The following is a 25,281-nucleotide window of genomic DNA, read 5'->3' as shown; positions in this document are numbered from 1 at the left end:
AGAAGTGGCACTGCGTGTCCCGACGGAGGAAAGAGGACGGGGAGCCCAGCGGAGGGGGGTGGCAGAAGGCAGAAGGCAGAAGGCACACACACGGTCTCCGTCTCTCTCCCAGGTCGCCGACGTTTGCCGGTGGGCTCTTCTCCATCTCCAAGTCCTACTTTGAGCACATCGGTACCTACGATAATCAGATGGAGATCTGGGGAGGGGAGAACGTGGAAATGTCCTTCCGGGTGAGAGTAAAAGGCACTTCCGGGGTGGGGGCAGGGTGGGTGGGGGTCTGGGACGCTGTGCCCATGGGTGTGCATGGTGGCAGCCCAAGCGATGTCAGACACAGAGCTGGTGAGGGTGGGTGTCCATGCCGGCTCCCGCCTCCTCTGCCCCCCGACGGTACTGTGATGTATGCCTTGAACCAAGTCACTGGGCAGAGCTTCTCAGCTGGAAGTGACAGGGGAAGAAGCGGAAGGACGGGACATCGGGACTCCTGTGGCGTGTGTATGCCTGTGTGAAGAGGGTTAGGCTCAAGGTGGATCAGTCCCTGTCCTTCATTTAGGAAAAAAAATGAGGTTCCTCTTTCCAGGTCAGAGGGCACGGCCCTGGGAGCCAGGACAAGCTCCCGTCGTAACTGTGGGAGCAGGTGGTGGCTGCTGGAACTCCGGGGGACTCCGGGCGCAGGCTCCTCTGCAAGGGCTGGAGCTCCACAAATCCTCATGTCCCGGGGATCCTAATGAAGAGGGGTGCTGCCTTGCCCACCCGCCACCCCCAGAGTCCGGCCCCGAGACTCCACCCATGCTGGCTCTCGCTATTCCCATCCTGGGGGCCCTAGGGTGTCTGCTGCTGCTGCAAGGAGCAGCACAGGGCTCCCAGGCAAAGATGCCAGAGGTGACCAGTGCGAGGATGAAGCCATGGAGGGCCCCAGCCCGTTACAGCCACTGCTCATGTTCTGGTTCTGGGCACCACCTCCAAATGCCAGCCTTGGGGGCCTTTACCCTGCGCCCCGCATGCCTCCCCAGGAAGCTTGTGTGCTGAGGGTCCACATACCTGCCACAGGCCACCTGGGGGTTGGCTGGCTGTGCCATAACAGCACATGCTACTCTGCCATTGGCTTTTCAGGAGCATCTGGCTGAGCTCGCCTTGGCAGGCCTACGGGCTAAACGGACACTCGCCTCCAGGATGGGCCCTGCTAAGCTCGGGGCTCTGTCCATCACTGCTGCTTAGGCCGGGGTGAGCCTGCAGGCATCTAGGCACAGCCTGGGCAAGGAGCCCTGGGCATGCTTTTCTCCAGCACCTGCCTGGGTCCCTTGGAAGCCCAGGGGCTGGGAGGACATCTCCCCGCCCTGCTGACGGCTCGTCCTGTGTCCTTGTGGCAGGTGTGGCAGTGTGGCGGCCAGCTGGAGATCATCCCGTGCTCTGTGGTGGGCCATGTGTTCCGGACCAAGAGCCCCCACACCTTCCCCAAGGGCACCAACGTCATCGCCCGCAACCAGGTGCGCCTGGCCGAGGTCTGGATGGACAGCTACAAGATGATTTTCTATAGGAGGAACCAGCAGGCGGCCAAGATGGCCCAGGAGGTAAGAGGAATGATGGGGACCGGGCAGGGAGAGAAAGTTCAGGACCCTGGGCCTCTCCCCGCTCTGGCGTGCCCCCATCCCCCAATCTTGGAGAAAGAGGGGAGGAGTCCTTGTGCCGTCTCCCTGGAGGGCTCCCCAGAGGACAGGGCAGTGAGAGCCCCTTATGGGGGACTGGCCCAAGGGTCTCAGAGGACGGGAACTGGAGAGCAGTAACTGGGTATCTCAGCGGGTGAGGGAGCTGTGTGGTGGCAGGGAGGGGGACAGGAAGGTCAGAGCTGGTGACACTGCCCCTCGGGGACCGGCTTGCCCACAGAAGTCCTTTGGGGACATCTCGGAACGGCTGCGGCTCAGGGAGCAACTGCACTGTCGCAACTTCTCCTGGTTTCTACACAATGTCTATCCCGAGATGTTTGTGCCGGATCTGAACCCCACCTTCTATGGAGCTGTGAGTTTGGGCCAGGGACATTCAAGGCTGCCCACCTGGCGGATGGAGTAGCGGGGCTGACTCTAACCCTGCTGCCCTGTTCCGTCCGGGAGACAGTCCATAAGCAGTGGTTCTCAAACAGTGGTGTGCACCTGACTCACCCAGGGCCGGTGGGCGGGGGGTGGGGGGCGGGAAGAGGGAGGAGGGAAGGAGACAGGGAACGGGTGGTTAATCAGGAGGGGAACAGGATGCTGGCCCCATCCCCAGAGCCTCTGCTTCAGGGCTGGGCTAGGGTCTGGAATTCTGCATTTATGGCAGGTAGTGCCCCGCCCCCATCTGGGATCACACTTAGGACCATGGCTGCCAAGAGGGCTCCCATGTACTGGCTGAGGGCCTTTGTGGGGACCTGCCTCACCCTCCTCTCTAGCCCCCAGCCCCTGGAGGCTGCCCATCCTGGGCTCCCAGCATCCTGGACTCTGTACCCTGTTTGCTCCGGGAACATTCATCCCCTTGGGGGGAATTCATCCTAGGTAGGACGCTGCTGACCATACTAGCCTGGCCCCTCTGCTTGTCCTCCTGCAGATCAAGAACCTCGGCCTTGGTCAGTGCCTGGACGTGGGTGAGAACAACCGAGGAGGGAAGCCCCTCATCATGTACCCGTGCCACGGCCTCGGTGGCAACCAGGTACCTGGTCCTGCCGCGCCAGGCAGGGCAGAGCAGGGGGGCTGTCCTGTGGCCTTCCCTGAGCACCCCTGTTCTCAGGAGGCACCCAGGCTGAGGGGGGAGGACCTGGGGACATCCAGGGGGTGCACAGGCATCAGGGCTAGGTTCCAGAGACAACCAGAGGGAAGCCTGTGCAGCAACAAGGCTGTGTGGAGGAGGCCAGCCCTTGGGTGACTTTGGGGATGAGTGGACGATGGCCGAGCACTTGTCCTCGCCTGCTATCAGCTTCTGCCTTCACTGTGTATACCCTCTGTCCAGGAGTGACCCCAAAGCAACAACCTCCTCCTGACCTGGCACAGCTAAATAATGTCCTAGAGTTCCCCCCAAGCCCCACAGTGTCCGAGCTCTTCCCCAAAGAAGCACTGGCAACCTCCTGTCTCCATCCCTCTGTTTACCCTGGCACCCACAGCGGGATGCAGGGACAGCGGTCGGTGGGGGGAGGGCACGGGAGGCCTGGCAGTTAAGACGCTGGTTAGGATGTTGTAGCCCACGCCATGCCGTAGCATGGCTCCCGCCCCAGCTCCATGCTCATGCAGAACTTGGGACCAGGGGACAGCATTGGGTCCCCGCCACGCAGGTGGGGGACCTCAAGTAAGTTCTGGACTCGAGCTTCAGTTCCACCCTGGGGGTGGCAGATGCTCACAGGGTGAACCGGCAGAAAGCCTCTCTCCCCGTGCCAGCCCTGGCTACCCTCACTTCTCAAATGTCAAAACATATTTTTTTAATAAAATGAAGGGAACAAGTAGACGGCAGATGCCTCCATCTGCAATCAGAGACAGACTCCTTTAGAGCTGCTTCCTTTGGCCGTTGGCCTGCAAGATACTTTCAGGTGATATGTTGATGGGCAGGTTTTTTTTTTAAAGATTTATGTATTTTTATTGGAAAGGCAGATTTACAGAAAGAAAGAGAGACAGAAAGATCCACCATCCACTGGTTCACTCCCCAAGTAGCCTCAATGGCCAGAGCTGTGCCGATCTGAAGCCAGGAGCCAGGGACCTCTTCCGAGTCTCCCACGTGGGTGCAGGGTCCCAAGGCTCTGGGCCATCCTCGACTGCTTTCCCAGGCCACAAGCAGGGAGCTGGATGGGAAGTGGAGCTGCCGGGATTAGAACCGGCGCCCATATGGGATTCTGGCACAAGCAAGACGAGGACTCAGCCACTGAACTGTCATACCATGTTCAATGGATGTTATTTTAAGATTTATTTATTTTTTATTGGAAAGTCAGATATACAAAGAGAAAGAAAGACAGGAAGAAAGATCTTCCATTCGCTGGTTCACTGCCCAAGTGGCCACAACGGCCAGAGTTGAGCTGATCCGAAGCCAGGAGACCAGAGCCTCTTCTAGGTCTCCTACGCATGTGCAGGGTCCCAAGGCTTTGGGCTGTCCTTGACTGCTTTCCCAGGTCACAAACAGGTACCTGGATGGGAAGTGGGGCAGCCGGGGTTAGAACCAGCACCCATATGGGATCCTAGCTTATCCAAGGCAAGGACTTTAGCCACTAGGCTACTATGCTGGGCCCAATGATTTTTATTTATTATTAAAAAAATAGAACTAGTAGAGCAAACACATAGTTTCCCAGATGTTGCTTAAGATGGAACTACAATGAACTTAAAAGAAAATTATTTTTGCCAGTTGGGGGACATTTAAAATTTTTATTCTGTTTATTTTTTTTATCTTATTCAAAAGGTGCCAGGAGAGTCTTCAGCTGTTGTTCCCTTCCCAAGTGGCCGTAATAATCAGGGTCTCAGAACTCCACCCGGGTCTCCCATATGCAAGGAAGGGACCTCAGTGCATGAACCATCAACCCTGACCTGCTGTTTCCCAGGGAGCATGTCAGCAGGAAGCTGCAGACAGAAGCAGAGCCAGGACCAGCCAGGCCAAAGTCAGCATACAGGAAGTTCATGCCAGTCTTCCCGTCTGGGCAGCAGGGGCCCAAGCCTTTGAGGCCACATCTGCTGGTTCCCGAGTGCATGGGCCAGGAGCCAGATCTGAAACAGAACAGCCTGGCGGTCAGCGTCGTAGAGCAGTGGGTTAAACCTCTGCCTGCAACTCCAGCTTCCCACATGAGTAACAGTTCAAGTCCTGGTTGTTCTGCTTGTGATCCAGCTGTCTCTTTGTGCACCTGAGAAAGTAAAAGAGAATGGCCCAAGTGCTTGGATTCCTGAAACCCACGTGGGAAACGCGGATGAACCCAGCCCTGGCCATCACGGTGGTTGGAAGATCTCTATCCTCTCCCCTACTCCATAACTCTGCCTTTCAAATGAGTGAATGAATAATTCTTTCAAAAAGGTGGAGTGTGGGCCCGGCGCGATAGTGTAGTGGTTAAGTGGCACCGAGATCCTATGTGGGCACCGGTTCTAGTCCCAGCAGCTCCACTTCCCATCCAGCTCCCTGCTTGTGGCCTGGGAAAGCAGTCGAGGACGGCCCAGAGTCTTGGGACCCTGCACCCGCATGGGAGACCTGGAAAGAAGTTCCTTGCTCCTGGCTTCAGATCGGCAGCACCGGCTGTTGTGGCCACTTGGGGAGTGAATCACCAGATCAAAGATCTTCCTCTCTGTCTCTCCTCCTCTCTGTACATCTGCCTTTCCAATAAAATAAATAAATCTGAAACAACAACATCAACAACAACAATGGTAGAGTGGCCAGGACCCAAATTGGTACACCAATATGGGGCACGGACACCTCAAGTGGTGCCTTTAACAACCATTCCACAACCCTGTCCTCCCAGATCTTAAACAGATTTCAAGAAGATAATTTAAGGAACTGTTATTCCATTCTGAAGCAGATATGATACTCCTCCTGGGGGTGGAACCCTCGTCATGGATCTTTGAAGGTCCGCTGGGTGGTGTTCTAGGGTCCGGGGTGGGGGGGCGCACCCTAATCACAGAAGCTTTGGAGATCTGACGGGTGGTGTTCTGGGGCAGGTGGCTTGGCCAGGGGTCAGGGATACCTCCACCTGCCACTCAGACTTCCTCTTGTCTCGACTTGTCAGTACTTTGAGTACACTACACAGAAGGACCTACGTCACAACATCGCCAAGCAGCTGTGTCTACACGCCGGCACGGGCACCCTGGGCCTCAGGAGCTGCCACTTTACTGGCAAGAACAGCCAAGTTCCCAAGGACGAGGAGTGGGAACTGACCCAGGTGAGGCCAGGACCCAGCAAGATGAGAGCCCAGGGCGAGCCGACCTGCTGCTCCTGCCATGCATTGCCAGGGGGGCTCAGGTCCCAGCGCGAATGCAGCAAATGTGTGTTGGACCACAGGCAGGGTTCTTGGGGCCTGGGGGATGGCAGGTGCCAACTGATGGGAAGGTAGGCTCATTGTAGGGAAGGGTGGCAGTCCCAGCCAGCCCTGAGATGGCTGAGCATTTGGGGGTTGGAGCCAGATAGAAGAAGGTAAGGAATCCTCTGGGGTTCTTGTCTGCCCCGTGTGCCAGACGCCATGCCAGGCTTGCCCCTGTGTCCAAGTGGGTGCGCCTGCTGAAGCCAGGTTGGCTGTGAGTGGCAGGCATGGGGCACAGAGCTAAACAAGTGGCTGCGTGCACGACACCTCCCTGCTTTAGAATGGGCCCCCGATACCTCCCATCACCCACAGTGCTGAGCCCAAAGCATTGCCCCTCAGGAACCTCCACCTGCAGCCTGTTCTGACCCCCAACTTGAGATAACAAGGGCCTGGAGCCCAGAGGAGTCAGAAATAGGATAGCCAAGGTGGTCCCGGGCCTCCTTTGGGCCTGCTGCTGGCCCTGTAGAGCAGGAGGCAGGCAAGATGTCGCTCTGCCCGGGAGCCCACCTGGACTTCCTTTGTCCCAGCGTGGTGCTCCCCATGCTGACTCTTCATTCCATCGTCTTCCAGGATCAGCTCATCAGGAACTCGGCATCTGGCACCTGCCTGACGTCCAGGGACAAGAAGCCAGCCATGGCTCCCTGCAATCCCACTGACCCCCACCAACTCTGGCTGTTTGTCTAAGCCTCGGATTGGCCCCAGTTGGGACCCCTGCACCCCAAAACCCTGCGAGCCTCTCCAGAAATAAGGTGCTGTTATTCTTGGTTGTGGATGAATTTCTCAACCCAGTCTTGGCAAGGCGGTACCTCCTGGTCCTTGCAGCAAGCCTGGGCCTGTTTGCTCCTCTCCACCTCTGGGGTTAGGAGGTTTGGCTGGGCAACGCAGACAGGGCAGCTGGGAGAGAGCTCAGCTGACCTCAAAAGGGATGCCTGCCCAGCCGCACCCTCCATCCCACTCACCTGCACCAGACAGCAGGGAGCCAGCGTGTTCAGCTGAAGTGGCCCCAGCTCCCGGGACCTGAAGTCTACTGAACCATGCAGACAGAGGGCAACCATATCCTCACTTGCATGGCACACCTGTGAGAAAATCAGAACAGGATGCTGCCAGCCCATTTCACAGATAGGAAAGCTGAGGCTGAAGGACTGTGGGTTTGCGACCACAGCCAGCAGGGGAGCCGGGGCATTTGGGGCTAGCTCTTTCTAGCGCACCACAAGAGAACTAGCCCCCCTGCCTTGCTCCACCTGCCTTGCTGCTCACGGCCTGCCAGCTGGCTCCACAGAGCCTGAGACAGTAGGCCCTGTTGGGGCAATCCTGGGATGTCTGTGTTGCAGAAAAGCTCTTGGGGCCAGTGATTGTCAAGGTGAAGTCCTAGGACCTCCCCCACCCCTTCAACTCCCTTATTTAAAGTTGACAGAAAATAGAGAGATGAGGAAAGGGCAGGGTCCCGCGCAGCCTCTGAACTTCTCATTCGAAGGCCGTCTGCCATATTCTCATGGCGTGAAACCACAGCCACTGGATTTGTCCCATGCCAGCACCAAGAGGTGGGCAGCTGGGACCTCGGGAAGGGCCAAGGAGAGTCCTGGGGGCCTGTATAGAGTGCCCGCATCGGAAGAGCTGTGCCTGCAGCTCTTCCTCAAGCAGTGAGCCTGGCTGTTCAAGAAGTTTCTCCAGGAGGCTGCCTCTGACGTCAGCAGCAGCAGCAGTCTTCGCAAGGGGGGGGGCGCTAGGACCACAGCGGCCCCCTGATGGGGGTGGGGGGAGACACCGCCTCTGCCGTCCCCAGACCAGGGCCCTCAGGATGCTACAGAAGGAAAGGGAACACTGTTCTTGCAAATAAAGGTTTCTGGCGTTGGTGAAGGGAGTTTGTGTCCCTCGGCACCTGCCTTGTGAAGACCCGTGGGTCATCTAGACAGTTCTGTTGTAGCCACTGTTGTCATCTCCACACGTCCCGCAGCCCTATAATCGAGCGTGTGAGCACAGGAGGGGATGGAATAGGACGTCCCTCTGCCCGTGAGATGCCCGCCCAAGGGCATGTGGAAGTTAGGAGCCTGGAAGCATGGAGAATGAGTTAAAGCAGTTGCTCCATCCACATGGGGTTGTCAGGGTGGGTTGCTTGGCAAAGCAGTGAGGTTGGGCCCGAGCCCCCGTAATGCAGGAAGAAGAGATGGCACAGCAGCCACGGACAAAGGGACATTGGGTCATGGGGATGGGGGCGATGGCTGTGGAAGCCACGGAATCCTGGGCCTTCTGCCTTCTTGGGATCCCACGCTCCATGAAGAAGCATCCAAAAAGCTATTTCTCTTACCTCTCCAGGTTTTTAAAGAGGTGAGAACAGTGCTGGAATGCGGGGCATTTGCCCTGAGTTAGAGTGGGCAGGGGCCCGCCTGAGTAGGCCCCCACACCCACACATCCTGGTGTTCATTCCATGCCCAGCAGCAGGCTTCCACACAGGAGCCCTTGTGCCATCTATAGCACCCCCGGCTCAGCTAGCTTGAGAGCCTAGCTGAGGCACCCCAGTGCCAGCAGGTGCCTCCCAAGGGGCTGCCCCAAGCACCATGCATCCCTGGGAGCAGCTGGCTAAGAGCAACTTCCAGGAGAGAGAACGTAGGCCACCCAGTCCAGGAGCAGGGCTGGTCAGCAAGAGGGGAGGGCACAGCAGGGGGCATATCCAGAAACTTGGCCCTACCCTCAGCCAACACCTGTGCCCTACCTTGAAACCCACCCCTCTGGGCTTTGTCGGTGCCAAGTGCCAACCTAGCACCCCCTGTCTTTCCACAACCCAGCCACCAGCCCAGATAACCAGGTCATGGCTCCAGGAACCCCTGAGGGCTGGTCCCCACTTGAAGAGTATTGCCCCTAAATAGCCGTCACCCAGAACTTCCATTTAATTTATTCCAAGTCAGACTGACAGATAGAAGAGCTCCTATCCGCTGACTCACACCCTTTCCCCACCCCATCTCCTTAAAAAAAAAAAGCAGCTGCAAAGACCAGGACCCTGTCTAGGTGTCCCACATGGGCAGCCATGCCCTAAGGTACCACCTGCTGCTTCCGGGGTGCAGGAAGCTGGGTCCGAAGTAAAGGAACCCTGACTCACAGTGGACACTGTGGTAGCGGATGGGACCATCCCACACTGTCTCTTGACTGCTACATCACATGCCTGCCCCTTATTTTTCATCGTAAAAGTGCTTCTGTGAAGAAAAGCCCAAAAATAGAGAAAAATAGGTTTTTTAAACCTCCTAATTCACATCATGATCCCCGTTGGGCCAGGCGCGATAGTGTGGTGGCTAACGTCCTCACCTTGCAAGCGCCAGGATCCCATATGGGTGCCGGTTCTAATCCCGGCAGCTCCACTTCCTATCCAGCTCCCTGCCTGTGACCTGGGAGAGCAGCCGAGGACGGCCCAAAGCCTTGGACCCTGCACCCGTGTGGGAGATGTGGAAGAACTCCTGGCTCCTGGCTTCGGATCGGCGCAGCACTGGCTGTTGCGGTCACTTGGGGAGTGAACCGCTGGATAGAAGATGTTCCTCTCTGTCTCTCCTCCTCTCTGCATATCCTCCTTTCCAATAAAAATAAATAAATCTTAAAAAAAAAAAAATCATGGTCCCTCTTCGTCGTTGCCTCAGCTTGGTGAGGCCCCTTTTGTTCCTTTTCTAATGACCGCCAGAATGAAATCACGCAGTACCACACTGCGGGCAGCTGGCTCGGGTCACTTAATAGCTCCAGGACATGTTTGTATGCCCCTTCATTGAAGTTTAACTCATTAAATTAAAAAAAGAAAATGCCGCATGGTATTCCATAGCAGTGTAAAACCCCATTCAAGTAACCTGCTCTCCTTAATGAATTCCCCAGTTATGGGACAAACTTTCCTATTCTGTATATGGTGTCACAAACTAGACGACTGCCCAGGACCTTGTGCACTTAGAAAAGTCTACATTCCGTGGCGCTGGTGTTGTGGTATAACAGGTGAAGCCATTACCTGCAGGGCTGGCATCCCCTATGGGCACCAGTGTGAGCACCAGCTGCTCTGCTTCTGATCCTGCCCCTTGCTAATGCTCCTGGGAGAGCAGGACAAGATGGTCCAAGTACCTGGACCCCTGGCACACACGTGGGAGACCTGTCCAACCCTGGCCGTTTCAGCCACTTAAGGAGTAAGCTAGCCATGGAAGGTCTGTGTCTCTCCTCTTTATCACTCTGCCTCACATTGGAATCTGAGTCAGAAGAAACAGAAAGAGGCTGACCACCCAGGGAGACTGGGTATGGCTGTGGAGGTCTCAAGGGGCAATCCCAGGGCCTGGGCTCCTGGGGACCCTCACTGTGGAGTGTGTGTCTGCCTGGGCCTCGGGCTATCTGCTTATGCTCCAGAGCAAGCCAGGACGAGGAAGGAGATGAGCCGAGAGGGGCCACAGAGGTGACAGTGTGGGCTCTTTGGGGATGGGGACAGCCTCTCCTGGGCCCACCCACGGGGAAGCTGGGATCCTGGAGCCTCAGCGGACAAAAGCTCCACCAGGGCCATGGCGCAGTAGCCTAGTGGCTAAAGTCCTTGCCTTGCATACGCTGGGGTCCCATATGGGTGCCTGTTCTAATCTTGGCAGTCCCGCTTCCCATCCAGCTCCCTGTTTGTGGCCTGGGAAAGCAGTCCAGGACGGGACCCTGCACTTGCTTGGGAAGAGGCTCCAGGCCCCAGCTCTTCCTGGCTTTGGATCGGCTCAGCTTTGGCTGTTGCGGCCACTTGGGGAGTGAATCAACAGATCTTTTTCTCTGTCTCTCCTCCTCTATGTATATTTGACTTCCCAATTGACAAACAAAACAAAACAAAAACTCCATCAGGCAAATCAGAAGTAAACCTGCTTCGGTCCAAGCACCCTGGCACACCTGCCATTAAAATACCATGGTGCACAATCCGGGAGTGAGAGACCTGGGAGGGAAATAGTGGGTTCCCCCCTCTTGGGTTACCACTGCCACGGGAAGGCACGAGAACTAGGACAGGGGCTGGGGTAGCTAGACAGAGAGGCAACCCAACCACACCCGTGAAGCTGGACTGTATGAGCTGGGTAGATGGATCCAAGTCAATGCATTTGCCTGTACGACAACCGGGGGATGTGGGTCAGATTGGACTGGTCTGCCACCACATATTGAAAACCATGTAGGGGGTTGGCATGGTGGGGCTATTGTGGACGCTCCTCGATCAAGGATGCAGCTCCCACTGGTTAGGGAAGACCAAGTATGTGCTGTACAGAACCGGCTGGACTGCAACACCCATTGGTTCCATAGAAGAGGGGGCTGAAAACAGAACAACCTAGCACTTGCAAATACCAGCTGACCGGGAGATGGACTGTGCTGGCCCGTGCTTGCCTGGTGCATACCAGTATCTGGCCTGGGAACACCTCAGACAAGTTTCTTGTGATCCTGCCCAATTGAAATGCCAGACTCGTAAACAAACCATGAAGGACAAAGATGAACAAGTTAATCACCCACCTCAGCAACAAAATACCGGGCAAAATAGAACGCTATGATGGACATGTAATTAATGGATTTTTCACAACCTCATCGTGTTTGGAGAGGCAAGATTAGCAGCATTTCATAACTGGTGACCTATGGAAACCACTTCAATGAGTTCTCGGAGCATGCCCACAATGCGGGACTTGGGTGGGGGGAAATTCAGGGGGCTCTCCCTCAATATCCCCTCTACCTCAGATATATGAAGGAAACAGTATGGAAATAATAGTCTTATCCACTTGCCTGTAGCCCTTGACCCTTTTTACCCAAATTAACCATGTAAAGATTGTTAAAATAAAAAATATTAAAAAAAAAAAAATACCATGGTGCAGCAGTGTGCCCCCTGCCCTACCCCACACCTCACTGCCCTCTGTTCTGCGCCAGCAGGCAGCTCAGAGCCTGTGACTCTGGCTCCCTGTTCCTCCTCCACTCTCCACAATCACAGCCCTCGGGCTGCCGGCCTTGACTGAGGGCTCTTTCTCCTGACGCCCCAATCCTGAGCCCTGGGCGTCCCCCCAACACTATTTCATAGTATCTTCAGTACAGTCGCACCTTCAAACTCTGCCCCTCCTCCCAGCTGCTCCTGACCATTGCTTCCTGATAATGTACATCTTGGGGAAGAGGTGGGGATGGGAGTGGGGGGCTGCAGGAAATCCCTGCCCCCCCATAATGGAGACCCCCCGGGTTCTTGGCTTCGGACTGGTCCAGCCCTGGCTGCGGCAGGCATCTGAATAGTAAAGTAGTATTATGCAAGTTAATCTTTTAAACATTTAAGGGGGAAAGAATTCCCTCTACTCAACCTTTTGCTTTCATGACGGCGCTGACACCCGTGTCTGAATGCCCTCCCCACGCCCTCCCTCCTCCCCCGGTCGCCCTGTCCAGCCTGGACGCCTCCCTGTTATCTCGCCTCCTCTTGCTGACCGCTGTTCCCGCCTCCTCCACCACCTCCACCTCCTGGTACACACAGAGCCTTGAGGGTGCCACTGAGAAGAGCCCAGTGGTCACAGACGATGTGGGCAGGACAGGGGAGCCCCCCAAAGGCAAAGCAGTCTGGCTTTCCATCCCATTTCTGGAGGGAAAAAAAATGCATGTGCTGGATGCTTTTCAACCAAAAGTGCATGATTAATTCGGCCCTGACCTTTCTGTCTTTGAATAACAGATAAATTGTGTGTACTTGAAAAGAAATCTTTTCATTTGCGTTTCCATGTCACCTGTGCTTTTCCCTGCCTTCCACCGGCAGCCCTGCCAGCTGGCAGGAAGAAGCCAGTGGTGCGGCTGATAAGAGGAGTATAAAGAGGTCCAGGGCTCATGGCTAGGGTATCTTGGGCATTTCACTGGCAACATGCTGCGTGTTCTGGTGCTCGCTACCCTGGTCCTTTACGGTGAGTGGGTCCCTGAGTCTGAGTGCGAGGGAGATGGGAGCAGGAGGGTGGGAAAGCCCTTGCTAAGCCCCCAGCCAGCTCCCCAGCCCTGGGCGAGGAGGGAGGCTCAGCCTCTGAGAGTCCCAGACAGGAAAGGTCAGGGCCACCAGCCACGCAGGCCCCTCTGAGCAGCAGGGCCCTGTGCCAGGATGCAGAGAGAGGCCCCTTCCATGGGGAAAGGGGGCTCTGGCTTGCCTTGCTGCCCTCCCTAACAGCAAGACATCTTCAGCAGGCGACTGGCTGGGATATGCCCTGTGGTCCTTCCTGCACTCCCCACCGGGTGGGGTGGGGGAGCTACCACTCGGATCCAACGGTGGCCCCGGGAGCAGGCTGAGACCACAGGGAGCCCCTGCGACTTGCATCCCAGGGACCTGAGCTGGTCCTGCAGAGCAGGCCGGGCTCTGGAAACAGCCGGGCAAGCAGAAGGCACCTAGGCCCCTTTGTTGCTTTGCCAAAGTGGCTCTGTGCGCTGCCGCTGCCGGATGGGAGAGAGGGGCCTCATCAGTCAGGGAGGAGCTGTGAATTTGCAGACAAGGCCTCAAAGCGCTTGCTGCCAGCCACCCCCCCGCCCCCACGGGGCCTGGCCCTTGCTTAGTCATCACTCACTTTGCTTCTGTCCCACAAAGGACACAGCACCCAGGACATTCCGGAAACCAACGCCCGGGTTGTCGGAGGGACTGAGGCCAAGAAGAATGCCTGGCCTTCTCAGGTGGGTGTGCCTCGCAGCAGAGCTCCTGAGAGCCACCGTGCACTCACACGCTGGCTCGCTCTGCTGCCTGCCTGGGTGGATGGAGCCTGGGGTTAGATGGGCTTTGGAAGAAGGGTTCTGGACAAGGCACACTTTTCCCATACACATTCAGACATGAGCAGCAGCCGTGCTCCCAGCAATGCCACTTGCACCATACTCAACAAGCTAGACGCACACCTCAGACGCTGCCTATACCTGGAAACATATATGCACTGTGCAACACACACACACACACAACAAGCGTGTTCCTTTTTTATAAGATTTATTTATTTATTTAATTTTTATTGGAAAGGCATTTCAGATTCATAGAGAGGAGAAACAGAAAGATCTGGTCCAACGGTTCACTCCCCAAACGGCCACAAAGGCCAGAGTTGAGTCCTATCCAAAGCCAGGAGCTTCTTCTGGATCTCCCACACGGGTGCAGGGTCCCTAGGCTTTGGGCCATCTTCGACTGCTCTCCCAGGCCACAAGCAGGGAGCTGGATGGGAAGTGGAGCAGTCGGGATTAGAACCGGCGCCCATATGGGATGCTGGCGCTTGCAGGTAGAGAACTGGCTCATATGCAACCGGACTCTACTGATGGACATGACCATCCCACTGGGATGCCTGAGCGTCCCCCAGGCGGGCAGCTGGGGCTGACGGGGGAGCTCTGCTTGTGGGGTCTGAGTGAAAGCAACGCCTTAGCTGCATTTACTTTCCAGAGGGAATGGAGGAGGAACCCGGGCTCCGGGCCATAGGTAGTAACCAGCAGCTAGGGTGCCAAGGATGAGGAGGCTCCCAAAAGCTCAAGAAAAGCAGAATTAATTGGGCAGTAAACCTGAGGCCAGCACTGTGACACAGTGGGTTAAGCCATTGTTTCTGATATTGAACTGGTGTCCATGTGGGATTCTGGCATGTGCAAGGCAAGGACTTGAACCACTAGGCCACTGTACTGGGATCAAATAATAAACCATCTTTTTCAATCTGCTGGTTCCTCCCTAAATTCCCACAGCAGCCAGGTCTGGGCCAGGTCAAAGCCTGGAATGCAATGTGTATCTTCCACATGGGGGGCAGGAATCCAGCAGCCGCTGCCTCCCAGGGTGCACGCTAGCAGGAAGCTGGATTGGCAGTGGAGGAGCTGGGACTCAGGCTAGACAATCGTAACACAGAATGCAGGTGCAACTTAACTATCGCATCCAATGCTTGGTCCTGAACTTTTTGCAATCTATGCATGCATTTCCCATGAACTTTGCAAAGACCCTCATACACAACGTGTGTGTGTACTCCTGTTTCATGTTCAGTGTGATCATCACCAAACCAGGTAGCTCTTCCCAGCAGCCCACAGAGATGTGCACCCTACTCTCCAGGCACCCCCCGTAAGCCAAGGCACAACAACCAGCTGGCTGAAGGAAATCTGCTTGCCATGCTAGCCCAGGATCCTGGAGAATGTTTGGAACTTAAATGGTGGGGTGGGGGGAGTGGTAACCAGCCTCGAAATGGGCAGAGGAATGCCTAGGGGAGGTGCCAACCTGTTCTCCCCCTCCAGATTTCCCTCCAGTACCAGTCAGGAGGCTCCTGGTATCACACCTGCGGAGGAACCCTCATCAGACAGAACTGGGTGATGACCGCTGCCCACTGCGTGGACTCGTAAGAAGCCTGTCAGCTTTCCTGGGCCCCGGGAGGGAAGGGGCGGGTGCTTCTGCAGAAGGACCGAGCTCTGAGCTCTCAGAGCAAGACGTGGTGCGATGGGAAATGAGTTGGGGCTCTCCAGGGAGGCAGCACCAGCATGATGAAGAGGACAGATTTTAGAGTCAGGCAGGCGTGGGTTCCAGTCTCATTTCTCAGTCTCTGAGCTGTGCAACTGTGAGCACCTTGGCGTCTTAAAGTTCCCACTCCCTTAGAGGGAATTACCTTCTTGGTAGTTACTGTGAGAACTGAGTAAATATTTATGTGCCTAGTCAATGTCTGGCTGTGGTTATATATATAGTATTCACCATGAACAATGGTTCTCAGTCTGCAATTATATCAGACTAACCCGGAAGGCAGATTGCTGGGCTCAAACTGGCAGAGTTTCTGATGTGGCATGAGAATTTGCCGTCCTTACAAGATTCTGGGTGCTGCTGCCGCTGCTGCATCCAGGCATCGTGCTTTAAGATCTAGGAGTCTGGAGGGTTGAGGGCAGGAGAGTAGGGACAACAGGTGTTTACCTTAGCAGTTAAGTCATCTGCATCCCAAGTTGGAGTACCTGGGTTCGATGGCTGGCTCCAGCTCTTGTCTCCAGCATCCTACTAACAGGAAGGCAGCCCTGATGGTTCAAGTTGTTGAGTCTCTGCCATGCGTGCAGGTGATCTGAACTGAATCCAGGGCTCTCAGTCTTTATTTTTAAAATCCCTCTGAAGCTAGAAGCCTTTACTTCATTTATGCTCGCCAGCCTCTCCTGGCCTTTGATATTTGGTTTAATAAGTGGTGCCTGTGGTGTTGACAGTAGCTTGCTTGTTTTCCCCAAGTTAGGAAACTAGAGAGGCTGCCACTCTATCAGGGATTTCCATGCCTACTTTTCTGGGGCCGGGTGAGGGGGTGTAAGCAGGAACAGGAGGAGGAGGAGGTCTGAGCCCCTCGATCACTCAAGCCTTCTCCTCTCACTCCAGCCAGCTGACCTTCCGTGTGGTGGTCGGGGAACACAACCTGAACCAGAATGATGGCACGGAACAATACGTGAGCGTCCAGAAGATTGTGAAACACCCCAACTGGAACAGTAACAATGTGGCTGCTGGGTAGGGGGCGCGGCCAGGCTGGCCTGGGTCGGGGGGTGGAGGGCGGAGGGGCGTGGGATCCACTGCTTGTGGACCAGTCTTTGGCTGGGAGGCCCAGCGGAGCCTGAGCGCTCCATGCCCTGCAGGGAGCATTGAGCTGTTGGCTCATTCAGCTAGCAAGATTTTTTATGCTAGAGGGCTTGAGAATTTCTGAAGATCTTTGGCATTTGCATGGCATAAGCTGGTTTGCATGATGGGTTTCCTTAAAGCTCCTCTAGGTAAAGTTCGATGTTTCCACTTTTATCGTTGGTTTTTATTGATATTGGTTTTATTGATATTTATTTCTCAACTTATGGAAAAGACCGTATCCCCGAATGTAGATATGCTAAGGTACATCTCCTGTGGGGAAGCCGCAAGGCCGCGGCTGTAAATTTTCAGTCATTGAAATGGTGGTTAGTTCTGCAGAGCGTGGGAGGTCGGGAGTAGGTTCAAGCCGCTGGAACAGTCGCCAGAGCTTTCAGAACCCAGCGGGCTTTGAGAACGCTGTCTCAGAATCACGCCCTTGTCCCAGAACAGACTGCAATATTAGGCTCTCACCAGCAGGTGCTGCTGTTAAACACAGAATGCTCCACCACCCTACTGCACAGGGGACGGCAGAGCTGGGAGGGTCAGGGTACTTGCTCGACTCCCCTCCATCTTTTTTTCTCCCCTCCTGCAGCTATGACATCGCCCTGCTGCGCCTGGCCAACAGCGTGACCCTCAACAGCTACGTCAAGCTGGGTGTCCTGCCCCAGGAGGGCTACATCCTGCCCAACAACAACCCTTGCTACATCACAGGCTGGGGCAGGACCAAGAGTAAGTCGCTCACCTTGGGCGTCACCCCCCTCAGCGACCTTAATTTAGGCAGCTCAGCTTCTGGAACACATACTATTCCCCCACTCCACCTGCCAGGATCCTGGTTGGTTAGAGCAGAGGCCAAAACCGGGAGGACCTGCGGATGAGACAGCTGACTGTGCGGTCATGCTGAGAAGGGGCTCTGGGGGAGTCAGGGAAGGTTGCTAGGCTACTAGAACTAGGACTGACCTCAGAAAAGACTCCATCCCTGGCCCTCATTTTTTAAAATTTATTTATTATTTATTTATTTATGTGAAAGGCAGAGTTACAGAGAGAAACAGGGAGAGAATCTTCTATCCACTGGCTCGTTACAACAGCCAGGGTTAAACCAGCCTGAGTTGAGGAACTTTATCTGGATCAGGGACCCAAGTGGTTGGGCCATCCCCCACTGCATTCCCAGGTGCAGCAGCTGGGATGTGGATCTTAGTAGGAGAGCACCTGGGAGCAGGAATTGACACCAGCGTGGAATGCTGGCATCGGAGGAAGCAGCTTAACCCACTATGCCACGATGCTGGCCCCCACTTTCACCTGAGCACACAGAGGCTCAAAGAAACCCAGAGCCTTGATCACATGGTTTGTTAGCACAAAACAAGCTGGAAGCCGGACATCCCAGCTGTCAGTACCATGGTGCTGCCCCCACAGACAGGCACCAGGCAGTCCAGGGGGTAGCTACAGACCCAGACAATTCAGCCGAGCAGAGGCCTCAGACAGCCTGGAAAGGCAGGAAGCCGTGAACAGGGAGAGTTAAGAAGGAAAGAAGCCGATGAGCTTGACCCAGAAGTCTGTCCAACCCCAGGCAGTATTTGGGCCTCTGGAGGCAAGGCGGAGCCTTGCTGGGAGCAGCCAGTCCCCTGGGAAAAGCTGGAGCAGAGAAGGGTATACGCATCTCTCCTCAGCTCTGCTTTCACCGCATTTGATGTCCCTGTTCTTGATCTACAACATGAAAGGGTCGGCGTGGCCAACCCAAGAAATAACTCCTGTGCAGCGGCTTTGAAAAAGAGCCGAGTCAAGGATAACGGCACCAAACCCTCAGGCAGGGGAAGTGAGTGTGCAGAGCCGCAGCTGTGCCTCCTGGGGCCCACAGTGTGAGGAGAAAGCAGAGAAGCAGGTGTGTTTTCAACAGACATCCTGAAAACACCACGTTGTCCAGCAGCGAAGAGAAGCAAGCGTGGGATTGGCGGTTTGGCGCCTAGGACAGCAGGCTGCGATGCCTGCCTGAAGGAAGGGGGTTGAAGCTGCTGCTTAAAGAGAAGGAGGGCATGGCACGTGACGGGCAGAGAGAAGGAATTCGCCCGAGGTTTAGGGGGTGGTGGTGGTGGTGCAGAAGGCTTCTCCGTGCGACACCACACCGGAGCTGTTGTGTGTCCTGTGCAGCCAATGGGCAGCTGGCCCAGGCCCTGCAGCAGGCCTCCCTGCCCAGCGTGAGCTACTCCACCTGCTCCACCTCTTCATACTGGGGCTCCACCGTGAAGAACACCATGGTGTGTGCTGGCGGAGACGGAGTTCGCGCCGGATGCCAGGTGAGCCCACGCAGGAGGCATTACGGGTCGTCCCCCCCCACCGCCTTCCTCCTCCGTTATCTCATACCCAGCACAGACTCCGTTTGCTATTCTTGGCGTCTGAATGAATGGCCATCTATGCTAGCCACAGAATCTGAAAATTCAAAGGCAGCTCGAAATTCATCTTGCCCCATGCCACCACCTCAAATGCATGTTTTTGGCCCAACAGCTGTGTGTGTGTTGTTGGCGTGTGTGTGCGTGTGTTCCTTGGAAGTTGTTGTGACCCATGTCCTTTATGGGAGCAGTAGTGGTGGTCTGAGGGGTAACTGTAATTGGCTGTAAGGTGATGCCAGTCCCCTTGATTCCCAACTGGTCTCAGAGTTCCTTCACTGCTACCCTTTTCTAGTATTCGGTATTTATAGCAACGTGTCAGTACAGGAAGGGGGAAGTACAGAGAATAAGATGACAACGTTTTATAGATAAGAGAGCAAGTTGTCAATTTAGATGGAATCAATGAATATACTTTCTCACAGACTTCCTAATGCAGTTCAATAAATGTTCGCTGCCTACCTGCTTTCCGCCAGGCACGGTGCTGACTGCTGGGGGCACAGAACGAGCCGGGCAGACAGGGGATGCAGGAGCAGACACACAGGGCAGCCTTGCGACCAGTGAGGCTCTGTGTTAGGATGCAGAAGGCGGAGTGAGAGGACGCCAAACAGCTGCTTCTCTCTCCCTGCTGCGTGAGAAAAGGCACATTCCTTTAGAAAGAGAACTCTGTCCAGAGTCCTAAAGATTAAACGGGAACAGGTCAGGGGGGAAAGGGGCGGGAGGGTCAGAGGGCAAGAGCGTGGAGAAGGCATGCGGCCGACCACCGAGGAAGCCCCCGAGCAGGCGAGGGCAGAGGAGGAGCCCACCAGGCAGGTGCAGCCCACCGCCCGCCACGGGTGCGACCCGTGCGTGAGCCTGCAGTGCTCCGTTTTTCAGTGGTTAGGAGGGGAAAAGTATAAAGATATTTCATCACATGTGACAAATCTTTAGAATGCCAGTGCTCGTAAAATGACATTGTCCTGGAACGCAGCCACTTGTTCACTTACTGTTTATGGCTGCTTTGGCACCATAATACAAAGTCTGTGACAGACCACACGGCCCACAGAGCTTATCGGTACTCTCCGGGCCTTTCCAGTAGTCGGTGCCTGGTCCCGGCCCACAACCTAAACTCTTACCACACTAAGAAACATCAGGATGCGAGGCTAGAGAGGCGGGTGGGAGCCTGGCGGCGTAGGGCTACCAGTGCTGTGTTTAGGACACGCACTTTCTCTGTGAAGCTTTTCAAACACAAGAGTATGACCAGAAGAGAGGCAAGACAGCTGGGCAGGCACTATTGCAATGACCCGGGCAAGGAATCACAAGGCCTCTTGTTGGGGGATCCCAGGTGGCTTCCAGGCAGCTGGCTAAGGCATGTGGATAGCAAGTTTCCGCTTCCACTGAAATCAGAGTCACAGGCTTTGGGGAGGAAGGATGTCAAGCTGGGTCTGAGATCCTAGCAGGTCAGTCACTTACAACTGAATCAGTAACAAGCTAAGAAAACGGAACTTGGAGAAGAGACTTGGGTTAGAAAAGCCGTTGAGAGCAGATGCTCCCTCCCGAGCAGCAGCTGCAGGTGGCAGACCAAGAGCAGTGGGATGGGGAAGAACTGTACAGAACATAAGCGCTTGAGTGCTCAGAGAACAAGGAAGCTCCTAGAATCTAGGATGGAAGGAGTGGAGGTGAGAGAAAAACAGGTAAGAACGGTTTGCGTGAACTCAGAAATACGGCCAGATCATTACACAGCATGCAGTGCAGCCAGGAGCTACTGTGGGCTACAACTCTAAAGGATAGACTGGCAATTGGTGAGTCACTGGTAATTGTGACAGTAGTACTGGTGGTGGAGAGGTGAGGACTGAACCTCGGCTGAAGGTCAAGGAATAAAGAGGCAGTGAGAAATTCGGCAAGGACTGTAAATTCCTCTCTCAAGAACCGTGGATGACAGAGAGGAGCAGAGAAAGGTCTGGAAGCTGTAAGAACAGCAAGTCATGGAAAGGGTAGATTTTATTAAGACAGAAGAAAACACGACATTATCGAGAGGAAAAGATCCTAAGAGTCTGAGAGAAGGACTGCTGGGTGGTGTGAGATCCCCAGAGTTGCCGGGAGAGGGGCGCGGAAGCCGAGTGGGGGGGGGCAGGTAGCAGGCGGGCCCATGGCAGTGAGTCTGCACGCTGGGTCGTTGGCAGGTGCTGTGTGTTGTTGCTCCTAGTTGCTCACGAACTAGGAGGAGTCTGCCTGAATGCAGAAGGGAAGGTGCAAAGGTTATTCAAATCTGGAGCAGCTGGAGTGAACAGGAGGCCTGTCCCCCAAGATGCTGCTGATAGGACCAGGGACCAGGCAATGACCACGTGGGTGTATACGTCAGAGAAGCCAGCTGTAGGGAGGAGTGGTTTGTCTATGGCTGGACTTCCTTGTTTTTTTGTTTTTTTTTAAGTTTTAGTATTATTATTTTCTTAAATTGCAAAGTCAGATATACAGAGAGGAGGAGAGACAGAGTGGAAGATCTTCTGTCCGATGAATCACTCCCCAAGTGGCTACAATGGCCGGAGCTGGGCCAATCTGAAGCCAGGAGCCAGGAGCCTCTTCCGGGTCTCCCATGTGAGTGCAGGGTCCCAAGACTTTGGGCCGTCCTTAACTGCCTTCCCAGGCCATAAGCAGGGAGCTGGATGGGAAGTGGGGTTGCCAGGACATGAACTGGGGCCCATATGGGATCCTGGTTTGAGCAAAGCAAGGACTTTAGCCACTAGGCTACCATGCTAGCCACTTAGGGCTGGGCTTTCTTGCATGACTGGTACAGAAGGACAGGATTACAGGTTCAGGTTAGGTAGAGAAAAAGTCTCTAGGAAGCTGGGAGGCTGCGCAACAGAATTTAAAAAAAAAAAAGTTAAAAGGTTTTTGTAACCCCAAAGAAATAAGATGACTGAGTTTTAACCTTGCGTGGTAAAACTTAAGAATCCTGCATCTCGGGAACTCTACATATATGGGGGTAGGGCAAAAACGAGGGGTGCGGGGAGGAGATAGGCAGATGAATGTCATCACCCCCTCCAGATATTCATCAGCCAGCTCTACCTGTTACCTGCTAAGGTGCAGCCTGAGTTCATTCATGTCCCTCTGGCTTGCTCTCTCGAGACCTTGAACTCCAAACAGCTCGAGCGCTTTCGTTCAGCTGCCACTCTGGAACAGTCATGTCTCGGGACCCCTGCCTATCACAGCTTCCCCGCAGGGTGGGCCCTGTGGGCTTTCAGAGTCTGGGTCCCCCACTCTTCTGTTCAGATTGGAATCACTGGGCCCTTCTTGCACCTGTCAACCTCTTCCCCACTGATTTTGTTCCCATAAAATCTTCAGCCACAGCATCTCTCCAGAGCCTTGGTCTCTTTACAGTGTACACAATGCAATTATATTCCATTCCTCTATTTCTGAAATATTCTCCAATCTCTATTAGGATTTGGGTGGGGGCGTGGTCATACGTTCCACAGAAGTGTCTTCTAATTTCATGTCTGGTGTTACAGATCTGGCATGCTGGGAGCTGTGTAAAAAGTTTGTTAAGTTCAAATTCTATAAACTCAGGGTTCTCCAATTACAAGCCTAAGGATGAAACCACCACCCAATATATCACTTTTTCTTCCTCTGCATTCCAGTTTAAAAGTGTGTTGGCTGCCTGCCCCGAGTCCAAATGCTCGGCCTATTTACACTCATTGGCCTAAATACTGGATTTGAAGAAGTTATTAGAATTCCTACCTACTCAATCCCAAGTTCAATTTAAGCTAATGAAAGCTACTGAATTTAAGATGTTCAAAGTTCTATTGCCAACGTTGTGGAGGGGAAAGATATTCACATGACACAGTTCCTGTCTCAAGAACCTCAAAGAGACATGTGGGAGGTAGAAACAAATTATGAAACCAAAACAGGACTGTGGTGCTGCAAAAGAGAGTAAGAACTGCTTTGGTAGTTAGAAGGAAAACGAGGTTCGTTTTGATTGTAGAGCTAGGCAGGAAGTAGATTTGAATCAGGACTTGCAAACTGTACAGAATTTTACAGGTGGAGGTGGGGGAGTAAGGACTGTAAACAGACGCAAAGGCTCAAAGGGCGAACAACCTGGAGATTTAGGGCTCTGTTCTGCTCTCCTAGGGTGACTCCGGAGGCCCCCTCAATTGCTTGGTGAATGGCCAGTATGCTGTCCACGGAGTGACCAGCTTTGTGTCCAGCCTGGGCTGTAACGTCAGCAGGAAGCCCACAGTCTTCACCCGGGTCTCTGCTTACATCACTTGGATAAATAATGTGAGTGCCCTCAGATAATGGGTCAAAATAGATTCAACTGGGAATCCAGGCACTAACTGGGCTGGGGCAGCCGGCCTCTTCCTTACCACACTGCCACTCCTTCCCCTTCTTTCACAGTGCACTTTCCCCCAGTGACACTGCCACCCCCTAGTTCCTCTTCAGATACCCATTGAGCAAACGTACTGCTTAGGTTAAGATGGTGGCCGCGACAGATCTGGACCAAGCACATATCAGCTTTTATTTTTTAAAGATTTATTTATTTTTATTGCAAAAATTAGATATATACAGAGAGGAGGAGAGACAGGAAGATCTTCTGTCCGCTGATTCACTCCCCAAGTGACCACAATGGCCAGTGCTGTGCCGATCCAAAGCCAGGAGCCAGGAACCTCTTCCAGTCTCCCACACAGGTGCAGGGTCCCAAGGCCTTGGGCCGTCCTCGACTGCCTTCCCAGACCACAAGCAGGGAGCTGGATGGGAAGTGGGGCTGCCAGGACATGAACCGGCACCCATATGGAATCCTAGCACGTTCAAGGGGAGGACTTTAGCTGCTAGGCCACAGGCACTGGGCCCAACGTGTCAGTTTTGTGCTAAGTCAAGGCCAAGGGAAAAAACATCTTCAGAAAGCCTGTAGTCTCCTGGATGATAGAGGATGACTTCCTGCCCACACCACTTGCTGAGGCCATTATGAAAATTGTCTCCAACTTCTGAAAGAAGTTGTCCAGTTCTTCAACAAACCATGCTCGATGGAGCATTAGATGAGACTGCCTACGTTGGCCCAGCGCAAGAGCCACACAGTGTGGCCTCAGACCTCAGTGTGCCCTCCGGTCTTCCTTCACTCTGCCACCTCATGGCGTGACTCCTGGCTCAGAGCTGCTTTCCAAGGTCTGTCCTTGCCACCCTGTGCTGGGTCCCGATAGGCTTGTGGCCTTCTTCCTTCCCTCACTCTCTCTCAACTCCCCGTAAACCCAGTAGCAGGTCATACTTAACTGGGAAAAAGGAGATAGGCAGAAGTTACCATCTGCATCTGTCTCTGCTTTAGGCCATTGCTTCCAACTGAGCCACCCTCCCCAGCAGCCTTCCCAAGATGGCTCTTAGATCTGCAGCAGGATTTGAAGTCAACAAAAAAGAAAACATACAGAGAGACTACTGAGCCACTTTCTCAAAAGCAAATAAAACTGAAAAAAACATCAAAACACGGTGTCTTTCCATTTGTAATTAAGCCTGCTAAAGGAAATTCAGTTATAGGGATGAGGTTGGATTTCACATCTGGGAGCTGGTTCCTTTCAAGGATCGAGTGACTCTGTGTGTGTCTGTGTGTGTCTGTGTGTGTGTGTGTGCGCGCGCGCACACACACTGTGTGAGCTGTGTGTGAGAGAAAGATCTTCCAAATGCTGCTTTACTCTCCAGTGGTTCCAACAGCCAGATCTGGCCCAGGTGCAAGCTAGGAGCCAGGAAATCCATCGGGTCTCCAACATGCACGGCAGGGGGCCAAGGACTTGAGTCATCCTTGGCTGCGTTCCAGGTGCATCAGCAGGGATCCAGATTTAAAGTGGAGCAACTTTGAGGCTTACAAGGTCACACAGAGGCTTAACATGCTACACCACATCACCGGCTCCAGGAGGCCTGCTCTTTTTACTACCAGGGCACAAATTTAGCCCAGTGAGAGTTGTTTTACATAACGCAATTTGGGTTATTTTAGGATCTACCCACCCTTTAATCTGTCCTGCCTACCCTTCTCTCATGTGCCTATTTTTTTGTGGTCAAAGGCACAGAATGCTTCAGAACGACCCCGAGTGACTAAATGTAGACCACAGACACAGCCTTCTTCCGTTTCACTTCAGCGCCTGGACCAAGTGCTTACCCTAGGTTAAGGAGCAATGACCAACCACTAGGATACAGTAGACAATGCAGTCTAAGACTACAAGGTGAGTCAGATGCAGAAAGACTAAGAAATCGACACATCGGAAAGGAGGCTGGGGAGCAAAGAAAAGGGGAATAAAAGGAGCTACAGAGCAAGAGAAGGGGAGAGAGGAAGAGCAGAACAGAAACAAAGAGGCCACGATACGGGGGCCGCAAGTTGAGTGTGAATCAGCACTTCAAGCTGGGACTAAAATAGGCCACCGGATCCGGGC

General features: G+C 54.3%; 2 protein-coding genes across 5 annotated transcripts in view; both read left to right on the top strand.

The window, feature by feature from the left end:
- GALNT6 (polypeptide N-acetylgalactosaminyltransferase 6) overlaps positions 1-7,891 on the top strand; it is a 37,643-nt gene extending 29,752 nt beyond the window's left edge. For all 4 annotated transcript variants that reach the window (XM_040979319.1, XM_040979305.1, XM_040979298.1 and 1 more), the window contains exons 7-12: positions 113-230; positions 1,368-1,568; positions 1,882-2,013; positions 2,575-2,676; positions 5,708-5,860; positions 6,569-7,891. In XM_040979319.1, coding sequence (XP_040835253.1) covers positions 113-230; positions 1,368-1,568; positions 1,882-2,013; positions 2,575-2,676; positions 5,708-5,860; positions 6,569-6,682 — 820 coding nt within the window. In that variant the 3' untranslated portion in view covers positions 6,683-7,891. The remainder of the gene's footprint in view (positions 1-112; positions 231-1,367; positions 1,569-1,881; positions 2,014-2,574; positions 2,677-5,707; positions 5,861-6,568) is intronic.
- Positions 7,892-12,827: 4,936 nt separating this feature from the next.
- On the top strand, positions 12,828-24,342 carry CELA1 (chymotrypsin like elastase 1). The gene is made up of 8 exons (XM_040988728.1): positions 12,828-12,876; positions 13,542-13,624; positions 15,188-15,288; positions 16,290-16,415; positions 17,113-17,249; positions 18,663-18,808; positions 23,000-23,149; positions 24,189-24,342. Exons 1-8 carry the CDS (start codon positions 12,837-12,839, stop codon positions 24,204-24,206), a joined length of 801 nt encoding a protein of 266 aa, XP_040844662.1. The 5' UTR covers positions 12,828-12,836; the 3' UTR covers positions 24,207-24,342.
- The last annotated feature ends 939 nt before the right edge of the window (positions 24,343-25,281 follow it).

This window comes from Ochotona curzoniae, unplaced genomic scaffold (assembly GCF_017591425.1).
Source record: "Ochotona curzoniae isolate NIBS_2020 unplaced genomic scaffold, NIBS_Ocur_1.0 contig_1014, whole genome shotgun sequence".
In the NCBI taxonomy this organism is placed as follows: Eukaryota; Metazoa; Chordata; class Mammalia; order Lagomorpha; family Ochotonidae; genus Ochotona; species Ochotona curzoniae.
The sequence above is the reverse complement of the archived record's forward strand: the minus strand, read 5'-3'. Positions and strand labels throughout refer to the sequence as shown.

Coding starts and splice junctions, on each gene's coding strand:
- CELA1 (XM_040988728.1), top strand. CDS start 12,837: ATGCTGCGTGTTCTGGTGCTCGCTACCCTGGTCCTTTACG. Junction 17,250..18,662: donor AGGCTGGGGCAGGACCAAGA/GTAAGTCGCTCA, acceptor TGTCCTGTGCAG/CCAATGGGCAGCTGGCCCAG. Junction 18,809..22,999: donor GAGTTCGCGCCGGATGCCAG/GTGAGCCCACGC, acceptor CTGCTCTCCTAG/GGTGACTCCGGAGGCCCCCT.